The sequence below is a fragment of the Gopherus evgoodei genome, chromosome 20 (genome assembly GCF_007399415.2).
Source record: "Gopherus evgoodei ecotype Sinaloan lineage chromosome 20, rGopEvg1_v1.p, whole genome shotgun sequence".
Lineage (NCBI taxonomy): Eukaryota > Metazoa > Chordata > Testudines > Testudinidae > Gopherus > Gopherus evgoodei.
This window is the reverse complement of record NC_044341.1, coordinates 9,938,437-9,951,891: the sequence shown is the minus strand read 5'-3', so window position 1 is coordinate 9,951,891 and position 13,455 is coordinate 9,938,437. Positions and strand designations below refer to the sequence as shown.

The window sequence follows — 13,455 nt, the reverse complement described above, 5'->3', positions numbered from 1 at the left end:
AGATTGGTTTGCCAAGATTTGTTCTTGAGAAATTCATGGCTAGCTATTCCTTATAAATCTATTATCCTCCAGGTGCATTAAAACCATTAATTTACCCGAAGAGAGAGAGTTAGGGTTTCTTGAAAGATAGCATTCATGTTACATTTTTATTTGGTAATTATTCTTTTATTTCAGGGGGTTCTTAAACTTTTCCATAGCATGGAGAACGTTCTAATATTGAGACTGTCTCAAGGATCAAATCCTTTCATTTATGATTGTGTGGACTACCTTTCCTTCCTTCCTATTTGCAATCATATGTGGCAATCACAATTGTTTACATGGAATCATAGGAAATTATTTAATGCATTTTTAGCTTGTAATGAATTTTAGCAGTTGGAAAAAAGGTAGGGTACTTATTTCAATCACTAAGACTCCATGGATCATTGTGGGAACTTCTGAACTTTTATTATTCAATGTACAAAACTGATTAACTGGACAACCTCTAAGCACACAGACTTTTAATAAAAAACACATGATAATATCATAGTAAACAGATTTCCATCCCCAAATAGGTTAATATCCTTTATGCCAGGAATGGGCAAACTTTTTGGCCTGAGGGCTGCATCTGGGTATGGAAATTGTATAGTAGGCTATGAATGCCCAGTGGGGGTGGGGGGGAGACTCTATGGGGTGTAGCACGGGGGGGCTCTATAAGAGATGTTACCAAGGTGGGTGAAGGGGGGAAACTCACGGAGTGTGGTGGTGGGGGGCTCTACAGGGGACTTCTAGGGGCCTGTGGCAGTGACACCAAGGCAGCTGTACCAGGCACTGCCATGGGCAGAGGCACCCTAGCTGGGATGGGTGCAACCCCTGGGCAGTTTTGAGGCTCTCGGGGGTGGGGCTGTAGGAGACCGGGAGGGCATTGGGCATGCTGCTGCATGGGGGTTCTGATCCCGGAAACAGTACGGTGAAGTCGTGCCTGTGCAGCGTGAATCTATGTGCCACAAGATGCTGCTCATCAAGGGAATTGGGAGTTGGGAGCTGAGGAGCGACGGACAGGTGGAGTGGGGCAAGCCCCCGACTTCACTCCCCAGTGGGAGCTCGAGGTCTGGATAAAAATGTCTGACAGGCCTGAAGCGGTCCACAGGCCGTAGTTTCCCCACCCCTGCTGTATGCAATCCAATTCCCCTGTGTGAATATATGAGCTTTACAACAAGACTCAACTGTAATGGAGAAAGGAATTCCAATATCAAGGATCTTCCACTAAGAATGCCCGAGTTGCCAGAGCGCAGATGTTCAAATCTCCCAGCTATCTCAATTCCTGTAACACCATTAAGTGGGGAAGAGAGACAGTCAGGCTCTCAGGTAGCAAGGAGGTGGATCATTTAGGAAATTATAACAACGACTACTCACTAGCATTCAGTAAGAAGGACGACAGGGCAGAGAAGACTCCTAATCTCCTTCCAGTGTAGGCAGTGACAAAGTACAAGGAATAAACTGCAAGCAGTGTCTAACCTGCAATGAAGGGGAACACAAAAACAAGAGCTTTGCAGCTGGCATCCATTTGAGTATCTGGTCCCTTCCAAATCCAGTCATGCTAAGGGGACCTAGTTATGCATTTGGCCTGACACAGATATAGTAAAGCGACATTGTCTTGCAGTGCAGCTGGGACCCAATTGGGCATGTCTACATAGCAGAAAAACCCCAAAACCGCTCAGCAGGAAGTCTCACAGCCCCAGCCTACAAACCTGGGTTCACGCTAGGGTGCTACAAATAGCTTGTGTAAACATTCAAGCTGGGGCTCATGGCCAGGGAGAGGGGTAAGGGCTTTGAGTCGCCGCCATGGGCTTTATTTTTTTTTCCGCTGTATACACATACCCATGGAGTCTGCAACCACAGTTGAATTTGCAATGTATTAATATTTAAGTTACCAAAATTAAACTTTTATATTAGCCCACCAATTAAACGGGATTAGATAAATCACTTTCCTGCTTGTCTAGACCAGAGGTTCCCAAACTTTTCTTACTATGTACCCCCTTCCAATCTACCAGCTGCTGCGTACTCCAACCCTTCTCATCACTGATACTTTGTGTGCTTAATAGTAGCTGTATTTAGCCACCCATCCATATTTTACTGTTGTGTACAGATACAGTTATAGTGTAACATATACCACCAAAAAAATCCTCCTATGTTCTGAGCTCAATTAGACTGGACAGTTGCTGGGCAACTGCGCTGGTGATTGGAGGTGAGGGCTTGGTACATCAGTGTCCGTGTATTTGTATTCTCACTGGCACATCTTAAATAAACTACCATATTTTACAAAACAAATTCCTAGAGTTTTAAAGCCTATTAAGAAAATGCAATAAAATAAATAAAATCCACCGTTACACAATTTCTTCCACATACCCATTCTTTCTTTCCCAGTTTGGGAACCCCTGGTCTAGAGGAAACATTCCACAAGATAAGGTAGACATAGCAGAAATATACCTGTTTACATACTTTTTATATTGAAAAAGGCTATATAGTACGCTGTCAAGGATGTAAGTGTTGTTTAAGGAGCCATACTTGGGCTTCGGAGTTCTACCCTTATTACTTTTTACAGAAATATAGCAACTCTGACCATCAAGAAATATCAGTTGTCCTCAGAAGGCCTAAGAACATTATACACCTGGCTTAGCATTTGAGTAGACAGACATTACATTGAAAAAAGTCCCTTCTGCACTCAGAGCATCTGTGACTGGTTCTACTGAAAGCCTGCTCCAACTCTCCTTTGCTGGAAGGGAAAGTATAACAGGCTTTTATCAAGGGAGGGAGAGGCATTTCTACAAATATTTCAGGCTCTTTCTGTATTCTCTAGCATGTATCCCAGTTAATATTTATAACAGCTCCAGTAAAATGAGAACTAGCTGTTATGGTAAAACTAACCTAAAAAACAGTAAAGACACAGAATAGAACCAAATCAGAATTGGACAACATGAACTGGATAGTGTGTGAATGTGAAATCCTATTCTGCTCATAGAGCATATGGTAAAAAAGAACAGGGAATGTAATACATTGGCAAACTGCAGTTCATTATTTGAGTGCTACCTAAAGCACATGGATGCATTTATCTTACCATACACTACGTATAGCTAGTGTATATGGCCTGGTCTTTCCTTTTATTACTTAGACTATACAATTTTGTTAAATATATAGTAACAATGAGCAGTAACAGTTGATTAGAAGTAATTAACCCCTGTACTTTTCTAGCCCAAGTAACATCAAAAGGTAATACATCAGGTAGTTTGACTCCTACACCACTCTCTCAACACCAAATGCCTGAGATAATAAAGTTGCTATACCTTAAAAAAAAAGTAAGGATTTCAAATAAAATATTAAGCTAGAACCTTCCTCTGGCCCTCCTAAGACACACAATCTCTGTTGATGCACCTGCTTGAGTCAGGACTCTTCCGTATAATGTCACTGCTCAAATATGATTGTACAATATTACAATACACAAACATGCCTCAGGAAAGTTTACAAAACACTGATTTTGCTCCACTAAAGTTACTGATGCAGACAGTAACTGAATGGAATACTAAGGGAAGACTAGGTTCAAGCTGACTTGGAGCACTTTAACTAATTAAGCAGCACAATGCAAACAAACCTGATTTTAACCTTTTAAAATGCTACATTTACAATAACCACAGGAATTGTTAATGGGACACAGGGGCAGATATACCACTTAAAATTACATTAATTCATTGTTAAAAAGGTTTAAACTAAGGTTGTCAAGCAATTAAACAAATAATCGCAATTAATCACACTGAAACAATAATATTTTGCCATTTATTTAAATATTTTTGATGTTTTCTACATTTCCAAACATATTGATTTCAATTATAACAGAATACAAAGTGTACAGTGCTCGCTTTATATTTATTACTACAAATATTTGCACTGTAAAAAACAAAATAGCATTTTTCAATTCACCTAAGTACAATAGTGCAACCTCATCATGAAAGTTGAACTTACAAATGTAGAATTATGAACAAAACCCCCCTGCATTCAAAAATAAAACAATATAAAGCTTTAGAGACTACAAGTCCATTCAGTACTATTTCTTGTTCAGCCAATCACTCAAACAAGTTTGTTTACATTTGCAGGAGATAATGCTGCCTGCTTCTAGTTAACGTCACCTGAAAGTGAGAACAGGTATTTGCATGGCACTTTTGTAGCCAGTGTCACCAGATGGCAGATGTGCTAAAGATTAATATGTTCCTTCATACTTCAACCACCATTCCAGAGGACATGTGTTCATGCTGATGACACGTTCTGCTTGATAACAATCCAAAGCAGAGCAGACCAATGCATCTTTATTTTCACCATCTGAGTCATAAACAATCATGGTAATTCTGTATCCAGCTTTACTCAAGGTACTTATCATAAACAATCATGGTTTTCTTTTTTGGTTCGGGTTCTGTAGTTTCCACATCAAGAGTGTTGCTCTTTTAAGACTTCTGAAAGCATGCGCCATACCTTATCCATCTCAGATTTCGGAGGGCACTTCAGATTCATAAATCTTGGGTCAAGAGCTATAGTTATCTTTAGAAAACTCACATTGGTACCTTCTTTGCATTTTGTCAAATCCGGAACAAAAGTATTCTTAAAATGAATAACATGTACTGAGTCATCATCTGAGACATGAAATATATGGCAGAATGTGGGTAAAATAGAGCCAGAGACATACAATTCTCCTGCAAGGACTTCAGTCAGAAATTTAATTAATTTTTTTAACGAGTGTCATCAGCATGAAAGCATGTCCTCTGGAATGGTGGCCAAAGCATTAAGGGACATACGAATGTTTAGCGTATCTGGCATGTAAGTACCTTGCAATGCTGGATACAAAAGTGTCATGCGAACACCTGTTCTTACTTTCTGGTGACATTGTAAATAAGAAGTGGGCATTATCTCCCATAAATGTAAACAAACTTGTTTGTCTTAGCAGCTGTCTGAATGAGAAGTAGGACTTAGTAGACTTGTAGGCTCTAAAGTTTTGCATTGTTCTGAGTGCAGTTATGTAACAAAAAAAACATTTGTATGTTGCACTTCCACAATACATTGCACTACAATACGAGGTGAATTGAAATTTTATTGTTTTTACAGTGCAAATATTTGTAATAAAAAAAATATAGTGAGCAGTATACACTTTGTATTGTGTTGTAATTGAAACCAATATTTGAAAATGCAGAAAAACATCCAGAAATAATGAATGTCAAGTGGTATTCTGATTAACAGAGTGATTAAAGCTGCAATTAATTTTTTTAAGTTAATCTGTGAGTTAACTGCAATTGACAGCCCTAATTTAAAGTTGAAGAGCCTTTAAGTGTGGCTCTATTTGAGAAATGACTAAACAGAATTGACACTTTCTTACTCAACAAATCTTTCTGTGCATATTCAGTTCCTAACTTGGCAAAGTAAGCTTTTGCTCCAGTTATCTCCGCAGCCAATAAAATTCAGCTGGCAAGTCTTTTGCAGAGCCCATTAAAACATGCTAGTAGTGTTTTCACTGTAAAAATCTAGGAAGTTAAAATATTAGTGTTCTCTATTCTAATTCAAGCACCCGTTGTATGTTAGACCATGACAGGGAGGGGAACTGTTAGTTTAGTATGTTCTTACAGAGGTCCAAAAATGCAGCCTGAAGCCCCATGACCAAAAAAAACCAACAACCAAACAAGCCCTGGAGTGGAACCACTCTCTCCATGTACCAGTCCATAATGCAATCTGGGGCCAGATATGACCCAAACAACCTTGCAGTGGAGCTAGCAGATGTATGTACTTGTACTGTAACGGGAAAGTGACTAAATACAGCTTTTGTTTTGTGAACAGACTACCCTATTAGAGAGAGAGAGAGAAAATATATGTGTATATATGAGGGCTGTCAAGCAACTAATTGCAATTAAGCGCACAATTACAAAAATTAAACACACTGTAGCAATCAAATACCATTTATTTTAAATGCTTGTGGATGTTTACTATATTTTCAAATATATTAATTTCAATTACACAGAATACAAAGCATACAGTGCTCTCTATATTTATTACAAATATTTACACTGCTAAAAAATTCAGTTATCTATCATGAATGTTGAACTTGCAAATATAGAATTATGTACCCAAAAATTGCATTAGAAATAAAACAAAAAAACTTTCAATCCTACAAGTACAATCCATCCTACTACTTGGTCAACCAATCACTCAGACAAACAAGGTTAGTTACAACTTCCAGGAGATAATGCTGTCTGTTTACAACGCAACCCGAAAGAGAAGTCATTTGCATCGCCCTATTGTAGGTGGTGTTTTAAGAGCTTTATGTGCCAGATGCACTGAAGATTCATGTCCTTTCATGCTTCCAGCACCATTCCAGAGGACACGCTTCCACGCTGATGGGTTCTGCTTGATAACAATCCAAAGCAGTGCGGACTGATGCATGTTGATTTTCATCATCTGAGTCAGATGCCACCAGGAGGTTGATTTTCATTTTTGGTGGCTTAGGTTCTGTAGTTTCTGCATCAGACAGTGTTGCTCTTTTAAGACTTCCAAAATCTGAGAGAGAGATGAGGTGTGGAGCATGATTTAGATGGCACTTCAGATTCATAGATCTTGGGTCAAGTGCTGTAGCTATTTTTAGAAAATTAGAGGTATCTTATTTGTGTTTTATAAATCTGCTGAGGGTGTTCTTAAAATGAACACCATGTGCTGAGTCACCATATGAGACTGCTATAACATGAAATATATGGCAGAACATAGGTAAAATAGAGCCAGACATACAATTCTCCCACAAGAAGTTCAGTTAGAAATTTAACTGATGCATTTTTTTTTTTAAATAGGCATCAGCAGTATGGAACCATGTGCTCTGGAATAGTGGCCAAAGCATGAAGGGGCATATGAATGTTTAGCATATCTGACATGTAAATACCTTGCAGTGCTGGCTATAAGTGTCATGTGAATACCTGTTCTCACCTTGTGGTGACATAAATAAGAAGCAGGCAGCAGCATCTCCCATCAGTGTAAACAAACTTGTCCGTCTTAGCAATTGGCAGAAGTAGTAGGACTTATAGGCTTACATAGTTTTGTTTTTGAGTGCAGTTATATAACCAAAACAAGTCTGCATTTGTAAATCACACTTTCAGGATAAAGAGATTTCACCTCAGTACTTGTTTGAGGTGAACTGAAATACTATTTCTTTTAGTTTCATATATTTATAATATAAAGTTGAACACTGTGCACTTTGTATTGTGTTGTAATTGAAATTAATATTGAAAATGTAGGAAAACATCCAAAATATTTAATAAATTTCAACTGGTATTCTATTGTAATAAGGGCACTTAATCACACTTTATTTTTTTAATCATGATTAATTTGAGTTATCATACGAGTTAACCATGGTTGACAGCCCTAATAGATTGACTGACATCACTTTCGCCTTCAGACATGTTACCATGTCAAAGGTGGGAAAGGCCACAGAAAGCAAAAAAAATATTAAGAACAATCCAAGCCAAACCGTATCCAGCTTTATTAAAGGTACTTTTCATAAACAATCATGGTAATTCAGGCAGGACATGGGCTACAATCTGCAACATTTTACAACAACTTCAAACTCCCCTCCCTCCATGGACTATCAAAACGTAAAAGTTACTATATAAAACCATTGAAGAATCTTCATTTCATACTTGGACAGGGAAAGTTTAGAGTGAGGGTGGACACTTTCACATTTAGCATGTTGTTTAACAACTTTTCACAAGCCTACCCTGACTTTTAGAGGAAAACAAAATTAAAACTGCAAAGTTTTTAATTTGAAGATCCACAATATAAAAGGGGAAATGCAGCTCCTTTTAGAGCCTGCACATCCCAATTTTGACACTGGAAGTCTGGATTGCCTGACCGTGACAATGCATTAGATTTTAGAGTGATAAGTCCCAAAATGCCTTTTGCCATGTTTAAAGGAGTGATAAGCTATATGCAAATGACTAAGGGAATGAGAACACAGAGGGCATTACAAACCAGTTTTAAAAATTGGCAAGCAGGCACGTTAGGGACCTTCAATATTCACTCCAATGCATTTCACAAACCTAAACTTATATGCAGCATCAGGGAATCCCCCTCTTCAGGTCCAGGAAGAGCCCTCTCCTAACAAAACAAAATAAACCAAGGGGACTTGTTCTTTTTTTAAAACTGGGTTCTGAGAAATAGTGTGAGACATTTTGCCCCCGTTGCTCCCCGAAAAACACAACAACGAAGCATTCTGTGTGCTAACAACATAGCTTAAAAAAAAAAGTAAAACAAAATTCTGCATTGTTATAAAACTTGATAAAAAATAGTATTTCAAACTGTACAGTCACCAGAAGTACACAGTTATCAAAAATTCACACAATTCACTTGGCATCACCAGCACCTTCAGCTTTCTGTGCCTGAAAGAAAAAGGAGAAGTAGTCAGTGCACTGTGCAGATTTACACTCACTTCTCACTTTGCACAAAGCAATTCATAACAGAATCGGGAAGGAAACAAATTATAGCCCCCAACCACTGAGGATCTCAAAAAACTGTGCTTTGTTACAGTTATCAGATCACAATATTCATTAAGTGAAATTGAGAATTAGAGGAGCCTTAGAAGCAAGCCTGAAGTTACTTTTCTATGCACCAACAGCACTAAAACAGTGAATGACGTAAGTGACAATTTAGCGCTGCTGCTTTCAACTAGCACCAAACAACTTTCGTTTTAAGTACACATCAGCTGAGAATGGTAGGAACAAAAAAGCCCAGAGCAAACCCTTAAATGTAAGTGTGTACATGGCTTATGCCATAAACAAGTAGCCTAATCAAATCAAGTATCGGTACCTCTTTTTACAGCCCAGGCCTAGACCTGCCTTTACCTAGTAACATGGAAAACCTCCCAGTTCATTAGAGTAACTGAGGCTACTAGACTATACCTGGTCTGTTTTGGCATCTCCATTTTCTGCAGGGTTGTTTCCATCCTTGCCAGCATCAGCTTTCCCCTTCTTTCCCTTGGGTAATTTTTCACCCTTCTGCCAGATGGTGGGAAGATATTAATATTGTTAGAAGTACAAGCACCTTCTCAATACCTGACTATATACCTACAAGAGCCCCATAACTGGCATGATGGGGAAACAGTAGGCTATTTTGAATTTAGATTCAAGTAGGAGGAACAGAGCAGAGGTTCTCAAACTTCTGTACTGGTGACCCCTTTCACATAGCAAGCCTCTGAGTGCAACCCTCCAAACAAATTAAAAAAAACCACACTAATATATTAAACACTATTATAAATGCGAGAGGCAAAGCAGAGTTTGGAGTGGAGACTGGCAGCTCATGACCCCCTGGGTAATAACCTGGCAACCCCCGAGAGGTTCTGACCCCCAGTTTGAGAACCCCTGGAACAGAGAAAAACACACAAGCATTTAGTTTTCAGAGAAATAAATGTACAGCTTTAATGAAAGTACTGCCTTAAAGTACTTGATCAGATCTCACACACATATTCTAAGTAACAGAAGTGACACCAACCCAAGGAGATTTAAGTACACAAGCAATATTTGCATTTAAATGCACTGACATCTGAACATTTAAGCCATGATTACCTGTTACCACCAGGCCATGTCTCAAACTAAATAGATCATAAATATACTTTGCATAGGACATTTATGATATTTTACATTAATTCACTTCCCACAGTATCAACTTACCTTTGGAGCTACCTTTTTAGGTTTAGGCTCTGGCTTCGGAGGGGCAGGTTTCTAGAAGCAAGAAAAAACAACTGAAGTGTAGAACCCACAAAGGCACAAAATGACAAACACTTTAAACTGTTACATTTTTTTCCTGATGCCTTGTTTTACCACATCAGGCATACCAGGCAGTGAGCTGATAACCTTCTCCCAACTGACCTACTAATGAGCATTCTAGAATAACACCTGATGTTACCTCCAGCAGATCTTCTGTGATAATATTAAAGACCAATATTTAAAAAAAAAAAAGTGTTTATCATGCAACATCTCATCCCAATAAGAAAATACTTACAGCAGATAACCTTGCTGATCTCCGTTGTGGCTATCAAAACAAAAATAAAATTAATGTAACTACCAAAATAGCTGAAAAGTATAAATTATCTAATTTAAAGACCTCAAAATAAGTTTGATTCAAGAGTGTAAAAGATATTAACACTGGAACATTTGACCTGCTTTCTTCCCACTACCATGTCGAATAGAACACATTGCTTAGATCAGCAGTTCTCAAAACTTTTGTACTTTTACAAAGCAAGCCTGAGTGTGCGCCCCCCCCCCATTATAAATTAACACATTTCCTGCTTGAGGTGAAGTGGGGTTTGGGGTGGAGGCTGACAGCTCACAACCCCCTCCCCCCCATGTAATAACCTCACAACCCCAGTTTGAGAGCCCCTGGCTTAGAAGATGGGCAATATGGGGATACAACTATTAGCTAGGTTGACAAAGACTAATATTAAAAGACTTACAACTGAAGTCTTCCGGAGCTTAGTATAAATGCTGAATGATTTGCTTCTTACAATTCACCAAGACTGAATTTCAAAATTACAGTTTTGATTTAAACATTTAATGTATAAAACTTCCTCAGAAGATAAATCATCTTACCTCATCCTTAACTTTGGCCTTATCGCCCTTGGAATCTCCTTCAGCCTACAATAAAAAGTATAAGTTACACCAAGAAATTAACAGTAATGAACTAAAAGGGCTGAATGAAAGATAAGACTGTCGGTCCCAAGACACTGTGCTAGTATGCAATTTTTGCCTGTTTGGTTCAGGTAGTCAGATCAAGCAAATACATTACTTGATCACTTACCCTGAGGTGTGTGTGGGGAGAAATGTGGCCTGAACTATACTTTCACCTGACAGTCAAGTCCCAGGAGTGCTCCCCATCCTCCCTCAAGCTTGTATGTTTCACTTATTCCACCCAGCTACTGGATTGTTAGCCCTCTACACTGGCTACATGCTATTTAAGATCAGTGTTGATGCCTGGCATCCCTAGACTTGCTAAACAAAGCTGGAATAGCAGTAATTGCCAGGCCATAAGAGATTCGGCTACAGAAATGAGGGCACCACACAATGTGCCTGGACTCCGTGGCAGCACATCTCCTAGATCCTGCAGAAAGGTGGTACCTCACTTGCCCTTAGGTGTAATGGGAGCCTCACTATTACAAAGCAGGACTTAAAAGCACTCACTGACTCCCTCCCCCCACTCTACCCGCCAGAGTTGAGGGAAGAAGATGTATACAGGTGACCTCCCTCTCCTCAGCCGCCTCCAGGTTAGGAGGCTAGTCCCCACCGGAGGTGGCGAATTGTCTACCCCCAAGATCGGCGCCTGGGCTGCCCTAAGCAGACCCTGCTCCCACTGAAAGACCCAACCAGAGCCCTAGTTTTGGCGGCAACTCGGCCTCAGAACCAGAGCGCGGCCGCTTCCCGCCCTTTCCCGCGCGCTCTCGCCTACTTGAGGGGGGGCGAGCCCGCACAGCCTCCTCCCCCCGCGCGGGCACGTGCATCTAGCCTCCCTCCCGCCAAAACCAACCGGATCGAGCCGGCTCCACTCGGCCGCCCATTAATCCGAGCAGGCCCAGGCGCCACCCTGTTCATTCGGGCTCCCCCCATCCCCGACTCAGGCTGCTTCGCGCAAGGCCATTAACCGCGCGCGACGGGTAACGGTCACGAAGTGACTCGCGCTGCCCCGCCCCTCCCCTCCCCTGCGACCGTTGGGGCCTGTCCCGCGCGCCGCCTCACAACCGTTACCGCCCCAAAGGTGGGGGAGGGGAGAAAGAACAGTTGGTCCCGCCCCCTCAGCAACGGCGGGGGGGGAAGGAAGGGCAGTTTAGGCCCAGGGCCTTAGCCCCGCCAACGGGTAGGTGGTGAAGTGGCTGCCTGTCGGCCGCGCCACGTACCTTTCTCTTGGGCATGTCTCCGGGCGGTGCGTGAGGAGCTCGGCTGGGCGGAGGGAGAGGGTCTCGCTAGGTCCGGGCCGGGCGGTGTGGGCACAGGAGGCTCGCGTAGATCGGACGGTATGGCAGGCGTAAGCGTTACGTTCCCTGGTCTCTCTCCCGACCCCACTAATTTGAATCGGGTGTTTATAAAGTTTTATATAGAGCCGGACGCGGCCCAACCGGTTCCAGCCGGATCCCCACCGCCCCGCCCGCCCATTGGCCAGCACGGGTCACGTGGGGGGGGAGGGACAAACCAGGCGGGGGGAGGAGAAAGAGAAAAAGAGGAGGCGGCGCGCGCCGTGCTGCCCTCTTCTCCCGTCCCCGCCATGCCCACGCTCGCGCCGCGCCCGCCTCGCGCCTCCAGCCCGCTCCGTGCACACCTGCCGCTACAGCCCGGCTTCTCCCCGCCGAGCAAGCCGGGGCCTGGCTGTTCACCGCTCCCAAAGCACCGGGGGGGGGGCTGCAAAACCCACTTTCTGCCCCAATGGCGGACAGCGCGTAGCCAATACCTGTCCGACATCCGGGAGGGGGGAGAGAAGCTTCACTATTCCCGCCCTCCAAATCAACCGGGGGGGAGAGAGGGATGTGCAAAATTATAGGGGGGGCGCTGGGCATCGCCCCACGCCCGTGCAAGGCGGCTCCGCGGGGGTAAGACGGAGCGCTACCTAAGGCGGTCGCGCCCCAGGGGAAAGGAGAGGCCCCTGCGAACCTGTCCGGGCCCAGCCTGGGGGCTGCGGGAATCCTCCCCCGGCTGGAGCCGAGAGGGTGCAGCTAGGGCACTGCAACAGCTGCTCAGCCGAGGCGTGGGCTGCGGGCGGAGCACGGCCACTGGGCCCGGCGGCCTCCCTCCGCCTAGGCTTGGCGCTGCCGCCGCCAATTAGCGGGCGGGGAGGCAGGTGGGAACGAGCTGCGGGCTGTCTCCCCTGCACCGCACATGCAAGGTGCAGGCTTTGCCAGCTGGAGCCAGCCCCCCACGCCCCTGCCTCGTCCATTGGGGGCTAGTGGGCAGGTTAAGGAGCTGTCCCTTCAGCACCCGCCGGCCCTTCTAGCGTATCCCCCACACCAGGCACAATCGTGCATGCCGGTGGGGCCACCAGGATGTAGTGACTCCATGCCCAGCGAGACCCGCTAGCCCTTCAGCCCCCACCACGCCATGTGCGATGGGGGCTGGCTAGCGCCTTGCGCGGGGAACAAGGCTCCGCTCGCGGGAGGAGCGCACATCCAGCCAAGCCCATGAGCACAAAGCAGGTTCACACCACACGCGCAGGGATCGCTCCCGAGTTTTAAACGCCCACCCAGCCCAGGCTTCCAGGGAAAAATAAATCTAAGAAGTTGTTTTTTTTAAATTACAAAATGAAATCACTCAAAATGGCAACCAAAACCTCAAGGGAGAAATAGCCAAGTCAATGACTAGAGGAAGGAGCATGCTGTAATTAGTGAAGGAGAGATATTTAGTTAAAGCAGCAGGGTGGAACTGGGTGCTT

At 43.3% G+C, this 13,455-nt stretch overlaps 1 protein-coding gene and 1 long non-coding RNA gene across 2 annotated transcripts; both read right to left on the bottom strand.

Moving 5' to 3' along the window:
- Nucleotides 1–419: 419 nt before the first annotated feature.
- Nucleotides 420–3,779, bottom strand: LOC115637550. The gene is made up of 2 exons (XR_003997288.1): nucleotides 1,393–3,779; nucleotides 420–1,300 (listed from the first exon to the last, which is right to left on the bottom strand). It is a non-coding gene; the product is annotated as an uncharacterized LOC115637550 (long non-coding RNA).
- A 3,732-nt stretch (nucleotides 3,780–7,511) lies between these two features.
- Nucleotides 7,512–12,188, bottom strand: HMGN2 (high mobility group nucleosomal binding domain 2). The gene is made up of 6 exons (XM_030538777.1): nucleotides 11,933–12,188; nucleotides 10,635–10,679; nucleotides 10,048–10,077; nucleotides 9,717–9,767; nucleotides 8,949–9,044; nucleotides 7,512–8,429 (listed from the first exon to the last, which is right to left on the bottom strand). The coding sequence occupies exons 1-6, from the start codon at nucleotides 11,945–11,947 to the stop codon at nucleotides 8,394–8,396; spliced, it is 273 nt and encodes a 90-aa protein (XP_030394637.1). The 5' UTR covers nucleotides 11,948–12,188; the 3' UTR covers nucleotides 7,512–8,393.
- Between the last annotated feature and the right edge of the window lie 1,267 nt (nucleotides 12,189–13,455).

Coding starts and splice junctions, on each gene's coding strand:
- HMGN2 (XM_030538777.1), bottom strand. Junction 10,078..10,634: donor AGGCCAAAGTTAAGGATGAG/GTAAGATGATTT, acceptor TTGTTTTGATAG/CCACAACGGAGATCAGCAAG. Junction 8,430..8,948: donor GAGATGCCAAAACAGACCAG/GTATAGTCTAGT, acceptor TTTTTCTTTCAG/GCACAGAAAGCTGAAGGTGC.